The sequence below is a fragment of the Chelonoidis abingdonii genome, chromosome 16, assembly GCF_003597395.2.
Source record: "Chelonoidis abingdonii isolate Lonesome George chromosome 16, CheloAbing_2.0, whole genome shotgun sequence".
NCBI lineage: Eukaryota > Metazoa > Chordata > Testudines > Testudinidae > Chelonoidis > Chelonoidis abingdonii.
In genome coordinates, this window is record NC_133784.1 from 12,148,095 (window position 1) to 12,162,404 (window position 14,310).

Consider the following 14,310-nt stretch of genomic DNA (forward strand, 5'->3'; position numbering starts at 1 on the left):
AGGCTATAAACACAAAGTTAAAGTGATCTGAAAACGAAATGGCTTACTAAGTCTGAGTGGTGCAGGGTCAAGCCCCAGTGGCATAGTGCTACAAACCAAGTTCCGGCCCTGTTAAGCACACAGTTCCTAATAACTTAGTTGCATGTGCATATCTAAGTGAAGCATTTAGCCCTTAAAACTCAGCATTAGCAAAGCTATATTGTTGAGAAGAAATTGCTAAAACAGCTTTTCACTGTTTTTAAGTATACTGAAACTCAACACCACAAGTCACTCACAAATGTTCCCTCAATAAAGTTATCAATAACTCAACACTCTTTTATATTCCTATTATTATTAAGCTACACGGATGCATGTTGGCTGTCAGTTTCCCTTAAGTAAGCTTAGTCAGTAAGTACAGTGATCTCACTAATCCTCTCAGCACAATACTAAGTCACTCAATGACTGACAAATATGATGTAAGTATTTAAATTATAGCACATATAGCACTTACCCCATATTGGCAAATCATCAATATACATCTGATACCAATAGTGATTTTTGATAGCATATACAAATGCATCTCTCTTTGCTTTGTCCAAGTCAATTTCACAGTATGTGGTCTGCATTACATCATCTGTAGAAATTAAAATAATATGTTAATGACATATTAATGATAAGTCGAGCTAAAACACAAATTAAGCAGATGGGGGGGAGTGGAATGCATATTTCCAGAGCTCGAAATTCCTACTGCTTGTGCATCCTCTGGCAGGTAACATGTGAGCAGCACACTTAAAAAAGTAAGCCCTGAGGTACCTAAACAAATGTCCCTGCTTCTCCATTCTCCCCTGAAAAAAGAAATAACCAAAAAAAAAAAAAAAAAATAGATCATCATATTACTACTTTATCCACAAATAGATTAAGATACATTTGTTAATAGTTTCTTTGTCTGAAGAGGTTAAGTGAGGACTCATGAAGCAGCAGCAGCAAACTGATGCTAACAGTCATTCCCAAAGGCCATCTTGTGTTAGGAACATTTGCAGAGCCCATAAGCAATTTTAAAAGTGCATTAGTATATTTAGTTGGTAATTTCACAAATACAAGAATACAATATTACAAGTAAAGATAACTAACCCCCCACTTCTGTACTTCCAAGCTCAGTCATTAGTCACTAAGTCCCATTCAAATATTCCTATTGGCATTAGGAATATAGCTCACTTCAAAAAGAACATGTTTTTCAGCTATTTGGTAGTCTTCAAGAAAAGTACAGAGAGGGAGCAAAGCAAATGGGAAAGAAAGACTGAACAGAGGACAAAAATGGGAAGGTGACAAAGAATGTCAAAGACTACACACGGAAAAGGAAGTGAACCTGCCATTTCAAATTGGAAAGCTATGTTAATTACTGAAAATTCAATATAAAAATGTGGTTAACGGGCAAGTACTTTCAGCAGCTGCCATGTTATTGAAGTCTGTTATTGAGTAACATTTCATGTGATGTCTGGATTTCAAGCCTTGCATTTCTTTCTGAAGGGAGATAAGTTAAAAGCACATCTTTTTTAAAAAAATGCTTATTCTGGTGGTAACACTTTAAATTATTAAAGCTAGGGTTCTAAAAAATCTACTTCACAACATGCTAGTCTATTTTCATTATTCAATCTGAGTGAAATCATCAACAGTGAAAATGAGTTTTTAGGCCAGATGTTCTCAAATTATCATATTGTGGACACAAGCTAATGGAGACAAGCTTACAAACTCACTCCTCATCCAATTCTGGGCAATGAGGCCACTTCACATTTCCAGCTTGAGATTCTAAGCTCTTTTGGGCAGGAACTGTCACTATTTGCACTATGCCTAGCACAATGAGACCTTGTCTGGAGTCCTCTAGATGCTACTGCAATATAAATATCAATCATCATCATCATCCCCCCTGTTGTGAAGAGTTCTTGCTCACATAAAAAAGGTGTTAGGAAGTTAATGTATTTTTAGCTGCGCTAAAATAACCTGGAAGTTGGAAACAAAGTCAATGTCATTCAACCAGTCAGCACTCTGCAAATGGCTACCAAGAGCCCTGGATGACAGACCACTTTGAGATCAGTTTTAGGCCATTTCACTCTCAGGTTCTCATGCCTGGCACAATGTGATGCTGGAACGGCACACACAATGTTCTGCTTGTTTTTTTAAACTGATCCCATTCAGTTCTCATTTTTAATTCACAGAAACATGTATGTTGGTCCTTACCTTTCTGAAGGGTAATTTTAGGTCAAACTTGCCCCCTTGGTGTGTTTAACAATTGCTCAGAGATCAAACAAAATCATCTATTAGTAGAACATTATGAGTCTTATTAAGTATAAAATGGTCAAAGAATGGCAACAACACAGCAAGTGAAATAATGGTTTTATTTTGGAAAAATGTAATTCCCCCTCTTAGTGACAAATCCAAAGCTTAAGGATGTTAATTGCTTTTTCTAATTAATGCCATGCTGACTAAAAAAAGTGTTATGGCAAAACCCTGCCAATCAGAGTCATTTTATGAATATGCTCTGGAAAAATATAGGCTCAAACTCAGCATGGGCGACTAATATCCATTGTTCAGTGATACCTTCAGATTCAAATACAACTCTTAACTCCCTGCCCTTTATCTGCTTTAACACAAACCTTTAAATGTGTGAAAAGGTAAATGCCAGGAATCTGCAAGTCCATTGCAATATTTGTACACACATTGATACAGTACTAGTTTTAATTTTTAATCAAATGATAAACATCTGAATATACAGGAAAACTCAGACAATGCATAAGCAAGATTACTAAAGTGTAGCCATGTAAATTGATGCATAATTGTCCTTTTTGACTCTGTTATTTAGTTGTACTTCAGAACCTAAGCACTAGCTTGTGGTTGTGAAGAAAGACTTTAAAATGTTAATTAACAGGAACTAGCATAGCAATGTCTGCCTCAGAGCTTGCTTGCACAGGGAGTTATTCCAGAATAGCTATCTAGCTTTAAATACACACGCTCTCTTAATACGAAATAATTTTCAAGCGTAGACAAGCCCTCAGTCTGCAGAGTTTAAAAATACCTTCATCCATTTCTATGGGCTTTACTGTTTAAAGCATGATAGGCCTCATCTATTCCACTACTGATTATTTTAGCAGAAACAAGCCAATTTCTTACAAATTAAACACTTCATTGAAGCCAATTTAAGTTCTCAAGTGTACATACCATCACTTTAAAGAAAAAAGGGGGTGGGGGGGGACAGAAAAGCACTAGCTACATCCTCACCCAAAACTTGCAACTTATAACCATGATTTCACTTTCTCACCCACACATCACTGCGTTCCTAGGTTGTGCACAGGCAGTTTGTGTGGATGCATCAGAGCTAGCTTAAGTATTGGAGCAGCAAAGTTGTGGCAGCGCAATCTTCAAGCACAGGCTGCACGAGCTTGTCTGGAACCTGGGATAAGTACTTGGATGTCTCTAGCTCATTCCAAAGCCTACACTGCCACAACTTCACTGCTCCTGTACCCAAGGTAGCTAGATAAAAGGTATATCTACATGAGCTGCAATCACATCCCGTTTGCAGTACAGACATACACCCACATATGCCTCCACCTTTCAGATGCACATATAACAATCACCTAGTATTGCCAATAAAGTGGAATGGTAGAAAAGGAACTTGTCTAATTGTTTGGAATGTTGGACTCTTCTGAAGCAAATGTTGGATGATTATGTTTAAGGGTATCATGCTGAACAATTACATGGAAGTAGTTTGTAATGATTTGTGATTTTGGGAAGTTGCTCACTATATCTTCTAGGAATATTGCCATAAGCAAGTAGTGTTCCCACCCCCCCCCCCCAACCCCCCACCCAATAGCTGATGCTTGTGGTTGGAGAGGAAATAGCAAGTTTTGTGCAGAGATAAAGGAAGAGGCATGTGCATTTTGGGTGGTGTATGTGAACAAGGCAACTTCTTCAATGAAATAACATTTCTTCAGCAAAAACAAGCATCACATTAAAAACTGAAGAATCTGGGAGTAGCATAAAAATGAATTTAATATTGAAATAGAGGGCAGGACAAAGCCAAAATTTGGGACTTCTGCCTTATTTAGATCTAATTCTGTTTCATTCAGGTTTCTGTACCACATCCATTATTGAGGTTTCTTAGCGCCATCCATTATTGCATTTAGCATCCTAACTAACAGCTGTCACATCTTCCTGAAGTGCTGCATACATGAAGCCTTTATTATACCTTTGGGTACCGATTCCTTGGTTTACAGGAAAAATTCTAAGTGATATATTCATGTACAATAAAGATGTGCTTAAAATAATTTTCATTTTTAAATCTGCAACTTTTTCTAATGAGTGTTGTACCTGTAATAATGACAAAAAAACTTTTACAGTACAACTTAAAGTGCTGATACATACTAATTCACTTGAACTCAAGTGTAACAAATTGAGTCTGCCAGTTCAAATACTTGTCATTTTGACATCAATTTCTTTATTGAAGTGTCACTATTAAAGATTTTGTTTGTCAAAAAATTTTAAATAATTTGAACATCTAAAATCACTGTAAAAGGATAAGCAGATATTAATGCAATGTTTCCCAACTTTTTTGAATAAAGTATTTATGTGGGGTTGGGTCCTTGTAATACATTCATTCTACGTTGTCCAGAGTGGCCCATATTGATAACAGATAAGAAATGCAGCTACACTATTTTATACACACACACACACACACCCCTACCTGACAAAGTGGGTATTTACCCATGAAAGCTTATGCTCCATTACTTCTGTTAGTCTATAAGATACCACAGGACTCTGTCTCTTTTTACAGATACAGACTAACATGGCTACCCCTCTGATACTTCACTATATCTACACACCGATATCTCGATATAACGCCACCCGATATAACACGAATTTGGATACAACGTGGTAAAGCAGTGCTCCGGGAGGAGGGCGGGGCTGTGCCCTCTGGTGAATCAAAGTAAGTTAAATATAACACAGTTTCACCTATAACACGTTAAGATTTTTTGGCTCCCAAGGAGAGTGTTATATCGAGGTAGAGGTGTAGTAGCATTAGCAAACTTATAAGATATTTGTATAGACTTATAAGTGAAAAAACTGCTTTATATATGCAGTTTCATCATCCGTTAGAGAAAGCTGATTTGGTAAGAAGGCATTGGAAAGTTGTGTGACAAGAGTAAAGGGGATTGGATGAATTAAAAAGTTGCTAAATCCACTTTGGCTCCTCTGATATTAGCAACACCGGGAGCCTTAGTTTAGATGGGTCATTAGTGTTCTAACTGCCATAACAACTGAACATGCTCTGAAAAGGATTACAGGAGAAACAGCATAGTTTTGAGCTTAAGGCACTGGACTGGGATTCAGGTGATGGGGGTTTAATTCCCAGCTCTGCCAAAATCGCTGTGTGGCCTTAGGCAAGTCACTTCACCTCTGTGCCTCATCTGTAATACAGGTTGCTCTCTCCCACATCCTATGTCTATTTACAATAAGCTCTTTGGGGCAGGGACTCTTACTACGCATGTATACAGCACCTAACAGAATCTCTCTCTGATCTCTAATACATTTAATAAATGGTTAATGGTGACATTTAAATTATAATTTTTAGGCTCAAGCCTTGTCTAACCGGAGTTGCCCCAATTAGTCACAAGTGTAGCCATACAACTGTGCACACCTAATCTAGGCATGATAAGCCCCTATAAAGCCACAATTTGCAGTAGTGTGGCTTATCCCAGTTTCAAGCAGGGGCAAGTTCCACTGACAACAAGCAGCGCTGCCCATTTCATTAGGGGTTTACGGCCACTACAAATCCCCAGTGCAGACAAAGCCTGGGTTACAAACCCAGTGGGACAAGCCATGCATCCAAGGGCTACCTTTGGGTTCTCTGACAATTTAAAAAACACTACACTAGTTTCATTGGCATAAGGGCTACTTTTTATTATTACGTTCACACGCTTAAATTCTGGAACACAATTTTGCAGCAAAGGGTGGATTATAGGGTAAATTCCACAGCATCACAAAATAATGAGCTCTGGTTATCCCTGTTCCATGATTAGGGAACTTAAGTTTGCATGTCATGTCAGCACCTTTCACAAGCACTGAGGTTTGATATAATTTCTCTCTTAACTCAATGAGAAACAAAGGGACAAATCCACAGTCCAACTTAATTTGGCAGACTGAAAGATTTCTGCAAAACTGATTTAAAGAGATATTAATAAGCAATAATTATTGAGCTGTTATAAAACATTGAGGTTTCCTTTTAAACATACATTAGAAAGTCTGACCTGTTAACTCAAGATTTAGATCTGACCTCAAAATGCTTCAAGGAAATCAGTGTAGCTGGAGAAAAATGCTGCTTGAAAACTTCAGAGTTTCATTTAAGGACATTTACTTTGTATATTTTGACTTGTGATGTTGATGATTTGTGTTTTAACAGTTATAAAGCTTTAATTTTTTGAATCTCAGTGTCAACTGTCATTAAATAACTATTGTCTGACACCTACCCACACCATCATTTGACACCCCCATCATTTTCCACAATTGTGATAATGTAAATTGATAAAAAACCAACATTATCCATCAAAATTATACAAATATAAAAACTGAATTCTATACTATAAAAAGTAGTTTAGATTAATACAAATTTTTAAACAAGTACTCATACAAAAAGGCTAAAACTGAAGATAGCTGTCACGGGGTCTTCAATTCACATATACACTAGGAAACTCTGGCAGACTATTCTCACGAGTACTACCACTGATTCATCTGTGGGAGTTGAAGTATAGACAAGGCTCCTGTGACTTCCAGCATTTTTACCACCGAGATAGGTCAGTAAAAGTGCTAGAATCTGCCACGATTTTGTCTACAAGAAGATTCTTGGCTATGCTAAAACCAGTGGAAACTTCCTCCTTCCAATCTGCTCCCCTCCCCATCCCACCCCCCAAAAACCTCCCCCCAGTTTAGACAAAACTCAAAGCTCAAACTCTGCGTTCCTGTTTTTGATCCAGTGTGGAAACATTATAAAAAAGTGAGATCTACAGTCAGTGAAAAGAATATGATCTGTATCATCTCCCTCTGCTGGATTATCTACTAAAGTAGGGGACGGCAAGCTTTCAGAAGCGGAGTGCCGAATCTTCATTTATTCACTCTAATTTAAAGTTTCGTATGCCAGTAATACATTTTAACAGTTTTAGAAGGTATAATATATAACTAAACTATTGTTGTATGTAAAGGAAATAAAGGTTTTTTAAATGTTTAAGAAGCTTCATTTAAAATTAAATTAAAATGCAGAGCCCCCCGGACCGGTGGCCAGGACCTGGGCAGTGTAAGTGCCACTGAAAATCAGCTCACGTGCCACCTTTGGCACATGTGCCATAGGTTGTCTACCCCTGTACTAAAGCAATGGGTTCTCAACTTTTTCCATACAGTGACCGCACACAACAAGAGAAAATGTTTTGTGACACTCTGCCCCCCATTTACCCATAAAGGGGAGGCTAAAATCCAACTGGACCTGTTTCCCAGCACCCCGGAAAACTCAGGGATTACAGATAAGCAGAATGAAAACAAAATAAACCTCTTTTCCAATACCACAGAAATGTCAAAAAATAGGAGAAAAAACTCCAAAACCACAAGCAAACACTTCCAAAAAATTGTTTAAAAATCTTGACTTTACCTGTTAGAAATAAACTAATGCCTCAGTCACTTAACACCTCAGAAAAACACGCAGCCTTTAGATATTTTTCACATGAAGATCTAGATTTGACATTCTATACACAAACCAAGCTCTTAATTAAGTTTTATACTCTTTCATATCTGAATAAGTCTTACTTTGGATTGCCATTGGCTCAGACTGCCTGCAAGGATGTGTCCTGATATATCTAGGCATCTCTCATATCATTTGAGAATCATTAGAGATGCTAAAATAGGCAAACTGATATACGTGGAAGGCCAGGCCTTTGGCCTATGAAGAATTATATTTCTTTGTTTCTCAACGAAGAGAAAATATTTGTAAAAGGAAAGCTTACCTAAAGCTGGAGGAGGATATAATCTCGAATGTTCAAGGCTTGTGATGTCTGCACATCAAAGCAAAACAGTAATGGAAAGTAGGCTTAGCGACAGCTAGGAATCACTGAAAATATGACAGAACACTGAGCTGGCAGAGTCAGCTCTAGGTTAGAGGAGTGAGGACTTCAGTAATATTTCATAGCTACATTTAGTGCTAGTTTATAAATGCTATGGAAAGCATGGCTATTTTTAGTTCTCCTGTCTTCTCTTTCCAAGGGACACTGAGTACATGAAGAGAGGCGAATAACCTAAGTACTAAAATGAACAGTTGCAAATGAATAAACAGGGTATAATTTTCCCCACTCTCTGTAAAAAAGATTTTGGGACACTGTAATCTATCTTGCATTTTCTCTCTTCTTAAAGAGACACTCAATTTAAATTGCAAATAACCACTGGCACCTTAATATTTCAGTCGTAATAGTGCAAGTCTGCTTTTTGCTATATTGACTTATTGCATTTTTCAGTTTGGCAAACAACAAAAACCTATCAAGTCAGTTTCACTTTCAGATTCTTAATGTTTTTATACTGGAGTTTCTAGCCCTCAGGGGCTAATCATAGTCTTCAAACACAAAGCGAACCTAAACCAATGCAGTGTTGTCTTCTCAAGTGCGTCTGTGGCTGCTGAAACATGACAACACTATGCTGAGTGAACAGTTTTACTGGTACAGTATTATGAAGAGCAGCAAGTGAAAGTGTAAATATTCCTCTGAGTCTCAGGCTTCTTCCTGGGAAAGTTCTAAGCAACTGCAGAAGAAGGTAGCAGAGTTATTCATGCAGGAAGACAGCCCCAAAAAGGCTGGAGAGAGCAGTGGAGACCATTCCCAGCCATGATGCATGGTGTAAAGTTTGAATATTAGAATCCTTGCCCCAACCGACCATCAGGAGAGTGTGCAAGAAAGTTCCTCCATTCCAAAGCCAAAGGAGGCAGAAAAGAGCCTCTATTTTCCAGCCATATAAAAGCAGGAAATCCAGTATGAAAATGGAGCCATCAGAGCATGGCCCAATGACAATGACCCAATAGGAATCCTTGTATCTTCTCCCTTCCCAGCACTTGTGGGGACAGCCTCCTCAGTAGTATGCTGCCTCTGGACCTTACGTGTACCCTCTGTATTCCCATCTATATCTGCTTTTCGCTGGTATGTTTAGTTCTCTAAGGAGAAATTGAGTATATTTTTCATATAGACTCATAGCAGTTTCTCATTAGTCAATACAATGATTTGAAACTTAAACCATACATCCTCATCTGCATTGCTTAGCTTATCAGCCAAAGCTGCTCTGTGAACTTTTCATAAGTTATGAAGATTTACCAGACAAGTTAAGAGCAGCTAAGCTAAAAAACTGACCTGCCTCAGCAAAAGCATTTTTTATTTTTTTTGGAAAAGCAAAAAAGATTTTTCCTGATACTGAAAGGACATTAAAAGACCAATGATCTATTGTTAATCTAACAGTACATGTGTTTTCTATTCTTCTTCTTAAGTAACTTTACAGTGCTTTGTGTCTCTGTAGATAAAGATTTTACCATCACCAATGACCCATTTTACTGAAGACTACAAAGAACCCTTTCAAAATGGAATTTCTACCAAGTTAAGTCAGTTTTGTAGCTCATTTTAACAGTCTTTGACACAGGTTACACGTAACCTGTGTATTGTGGAATTTCACATTTAGTTTTAGAGATTCACTGTAGAAGCTAGTAGTTCATACAATATCCATTCAGAAGAGGCAGTAAGACATTAATTATCCTGCTGATCATTATTTTAAATGTAGTAGTCCCATTATTTCTTTCTATTCATTTAACTGGAAGGTGATAAATCTTAACTGTGGAACTTCATGTCATTTCCCTCCCCTAAACCCAATTCCAATTTATTTTTTAACTTTATATGCAATAAAGGTTCAAACATTGCCTACATAAAGAAAATTAATGGTAGCAATGCTTTCAATCTGAATTGTTAGAGAAAGTAGACTTACCATATTTTTGGTTTTTCAATTTTGCGTTTATCAACTTTTATTTTTATAAAAATACTGGGCAAAAAAATCATTAGCGATGTTTTTACAACTGGAAGATTAAACAAGAGGGATATAATATTCAACAACATTAATTTTCGGCAGGACTTTCAAAAATGCTGAACAACCACAGCTCCTACTGATCTCAAGAGGAGCTACATGTGCTCAGCATACTTGAAAAATATAGTCACTGTAGTAATCGCATTCTCACTTTCAAGTTCTTCCTTTATTATGCTGAAGAGGGTTTGGAAGAGGTCCACAGCTCGTGTTTACCCCAATAGCAAAAACAGCAATACCATTATTCCAATTTTACCCACCAATAGGAACAGTATTACAAGAACACAGAAGTTTAAAGAGTAAGATTAAAGCCACAGAATATGCCATTTCTACAAAACAAGTTTTCCTTCAAAATCAACCCCAATACATTGTTTATATTCTACACCAGGGTGGGCAAACTACGGCCTAGGGGTTGCATCTGGCCCTTCAGACGTTTTAATCCAGCCCTCAAGTTCCTGCCAGGGAGTGGAGTCTGGGACTTGCCCTGCTCCGGCGCTCCAGCCGGGAGCTTTCCCCGCTCTGCGCATGCCGTGGCTCCCAGAAGCAGTGGGATGTCCTACGCATAGGGGTAGCCAGGAGGCTCCACACACTGCCCCCACCCGAAGTGCCGGCCCCACAACTTCCATTGGCCGGGAACCATGACCAATGGGAGCTGCAGGGGCAGTGCCTGTGGATGGGGCAACGTGCTGAGCTGCCTGGCTGCACTTCTGCATAGAAGCCGGAGGGGGAACATACTGCTACTTCCAAGAGCTGCTTGAGGTTAGCGCCGCCCAGATCCTGTACCTCTGACCCCCTCCAGCATGCCAACCCCCGTCCCAGCCTTGATCCTCCTCCCATCCTCTGAACTCTTTGGTCCCAGCCCGGAGCACCATACTGCACCCCCAACCTCCAATTTCATGAGCATTCATGGCCTGCCATACAACTTCTATATCCAGATGTGGCCCTCAGGCCAAAAATTCTGCCCACCCGTTCTACACTAAGTTTTTCTAAAGAGGACATATGGCTAAATATCTCATGTCTGGGAGTTGCCCTGTTTTCAATAATACAGAAAAGCAAAGAGAAGCCCCTCTAAGATCTACCTGGGCCAACATGTGGAATTGGGCAGTCATTTTATATGTGCTCTGTTCATAAATTAAGAACTGCACTCTTATATTTTGAAAACCTTTTAACCTTCAAAAATAAAAGCAATATACTCTACTTTCATACTGAGGATTCTTCGATTTTCTTCAACCCTGTCCACATTCAACATCTGAATGGCCATAATCAGTTACCACAAAAGTTTTTTAGCTGCTGCAAGGAAATATCTTTAAGGAGTGAACGAGAGACACAAAGAAATTCAGTGTGTTTAAGAGACCATTTGTAATAAAGGCCTCTGTTTTCATACAGAGTTGTGATCAACAATGAGAAATCTACTAGTCAAGGGAACTGAAGGTGTTTCTTACCCAGGAGTTTTTAATTCAGAGATTAAATGTAGGGGATTTTTTTAAATATATCTTATAATGCTTACCTTTAAATTTAATGTCCAGACCACTAAATTCCAATTCAACTCCTTGAAGTGCTTCTCCTAGTGTTTCATGATAATGACTGATGCTTTTTTTTGATCCCACGCAGAAGGGAAGAGAGAAATACTTGTATGTCTCTTGGCGATTGTGGTATGGTCCTACTGTATTCATCCAAAGAACGACTTCTTCTTTATCTTGGTACTAAAAGAAAGCATATTGAAACATATGAGAAGTCTACCACAGTAAAATTAAGCACATCCATTCTTCATGTTATTTAGAGAGGCAGTGGTATATTTGGGGAGTTCAGAAAGGAGAGGTCCAAACACCATCTGCAATTTGAGTCAGACAACTAGAAGAGCCTCACATAAGACAAATATTTGTTTGTTTGGTTTTTTTGTTTTGTTTTAGGGTTGGGGGGGAGGAGGAGGGGAACCTATGCCTGCTCCTCTTAGGCATTTAAACAAATATTTGGCATAAGGGTATGAAGCATCAGTGGCCCTTTACAGGTAACAGTCCCAGAAACTGAAACCATAGAAACTTACAAAAACCATTAAAGAGAAACTCCTTTATCTTTTTTATCTGCAACTGTATAAATTTGCCAAAGACTGCATACAGGATGCGTAAATTGTACCTTAGTGGAGCACAAGTACCCTCCATCTTAATAACTAGAAGTAGCAATAAGGGTAGCCCTCTCAACAGGGTTCTGCCCTGGACTTCTCTGTAAAAACAATTAAATCTTATCTCTTGTAGCTACCTCTAGCCAGTAAATGTAGTACCCCAGCCAGTAGCTGTCTAAAGTTTTTTTCAAGTTATATCATAATAATTCCAACACTTAATATATGCACTCCTCAGATAAATGTCTTCATTAATGCTCAGACGTTGGGATGGACTCACAAAAATAAGAACCGAAGTGTTTAAGTTATCATATGTGATACACTTTGTAAAATGCTAATCTTGACTAGTTTTTATTATTATTATTGTGCTTTTAATAGTATTTACAGGACTAAACAGTTTACCTCTAGCCCTTTCCTCCACACTTCAATATATTGGTGACTATACCATCAATTCACCAAACCACATGGGTCCGGTTTTCAAGCCAGGAATAGATGCATATAATTGTATTTGGACATGGCAAAACCGATTTTCAATCCTACTTTAGAACTAAAATTCAGGCCCCATAAATATGCAAGAATGAAGTGTTCCAGTGAGGCTGAGATATGCACAAATGGAACAAATATTTATGTTACTTTTAGTGGAAAGGGGAATCAAATGTCAACTAGGTATAAGTATTTTTTATTGTGCAGTCAAAGTAACTGGTAGATAAAAGTTAGACATTTTTCATTTCAACAAATTAACAAAAAGTCCTTAAACACAATTATATGAATAGTTAACTGCCATACAGCTAGTTGGGCCTAAAAATAATTAGCTACAAACCCATATGTAGACTGCTTGAGTCATAAGTGCTTAAAAATGTTTTATTCTGATTTATGCATTTAAGTCACTGTGTTTTGAGAAAAGATTTAATCTTTTCATTCCATCATGTCACTTTATTAACAAATCAAAGCTGCTTATAATGGAAAGCCTTGTACTCTTTTGTATTAAATCTGCAGCAATCAATGATAAATATTTGGTCAGTTTAACTACTGCACGTCCAGCAATAATACTAACCAGCCATTTTTCAGTTTCACTTTACTTGGGAAAGTAGCAGAGGTACAGGAGATTTTAGGGATGAGGAAGGAGAAATGAGAAGGGAGCAAAGAAAAACCATACAACATGTCAGAGAAAGCCAGAAGAGGTTCCCCTCTCTCTACCACCAAATTAAAAGGTTATACCGGTGCAGCACAACAATCCATCCTTGCAGAAAGCTTAGGGAAGGTGGGAAGTATAGCACTCAACAACTGAAGTGAGCATTAGGCTCCTTACCAATATTCCTGATTCTGCTGGCAGACTGGGGGCTATATCCCATCTTTCTCTACTTTTTGTAAAGCCTGACTTGACTTTTGTATCATTCTCCCCCAAGTGTTTTTTGAGTAAATGTTCCAGTATACAAGTGTTACCTGTCAAGATCCAAATTTCTCTCAAGTACTGTTTCTCTCAAGCAACAGCTGATGACATGCTGACTTGTAAACAGGGCTGTAATCTTTATCAGTAGTGGATTCTGTTAATTTTCTTAAACTTCTGAACCCTTGTCTTCCACAGAGAGTGAAGAGGAAAAAAAATTAACTCCTATTTTAATAATGTACTTATTCGCAGGGAGTCTGTTACTGAATGGTGACCTCTAGAGTTTTGGGAAGCACTCCAGGTCACCTTTAAAATGAATTAAATCAATTGTTATACTATAAGTAAGTATTAAAACAAGACATCAAAGTCCTGTTTTTTGTTCAAATATAAACACGTTAATTAAAAAAACAGACCGACAAGCCTGTGAGTGAATTCCTCCATTTATCTTCAGAATAGATTGTAGATTAATTATGTAACTAGATGGTCAACTTTTTAGGGCAGGAATTCTGTGTTCATACATGCTCAGCATATTGAGACCCTTATCTCAACAGGGGCTTCCAGATGCTAGTGTAACACAAATATAGAAAACATACTAACATGGGTAGTGAGAGGAGGCTGTTTTTCTCACACAACCCAGAATGCCATCATTTCACTCTGGGGAGAGAGGACCCAATTAAGCATGAAAAGGAGT

General features: G+C 38.0%; 1 protein-coding gene across 1 annotated transcript in view; it reads right to left on the reverse strand.

Moving 5' to 3' along the window:
- Positions 1-14,310, reverse strand: part of TM9SF3 (transmembrane 9 superfamily member 3) — an 84,669-nt gene that overhangs the window by 58,922 nt on the left and 11,437 nt on the right. Inside the window, exons 2-3 of the mRNA XM_032778204.2 lie at positions 11,624-11,819; positions 491-613 (exon numbers count right to left, since the gene is read on the reverse strand). Coding sequence (XP_032634095.1) covers positions 491-613; positions 11,624-11,819 — 319 coding nt within the window. The remainder of the gene's footprint in view (positions 1-490; positions 614-11,623; positions 11,820-14,310) is intronic.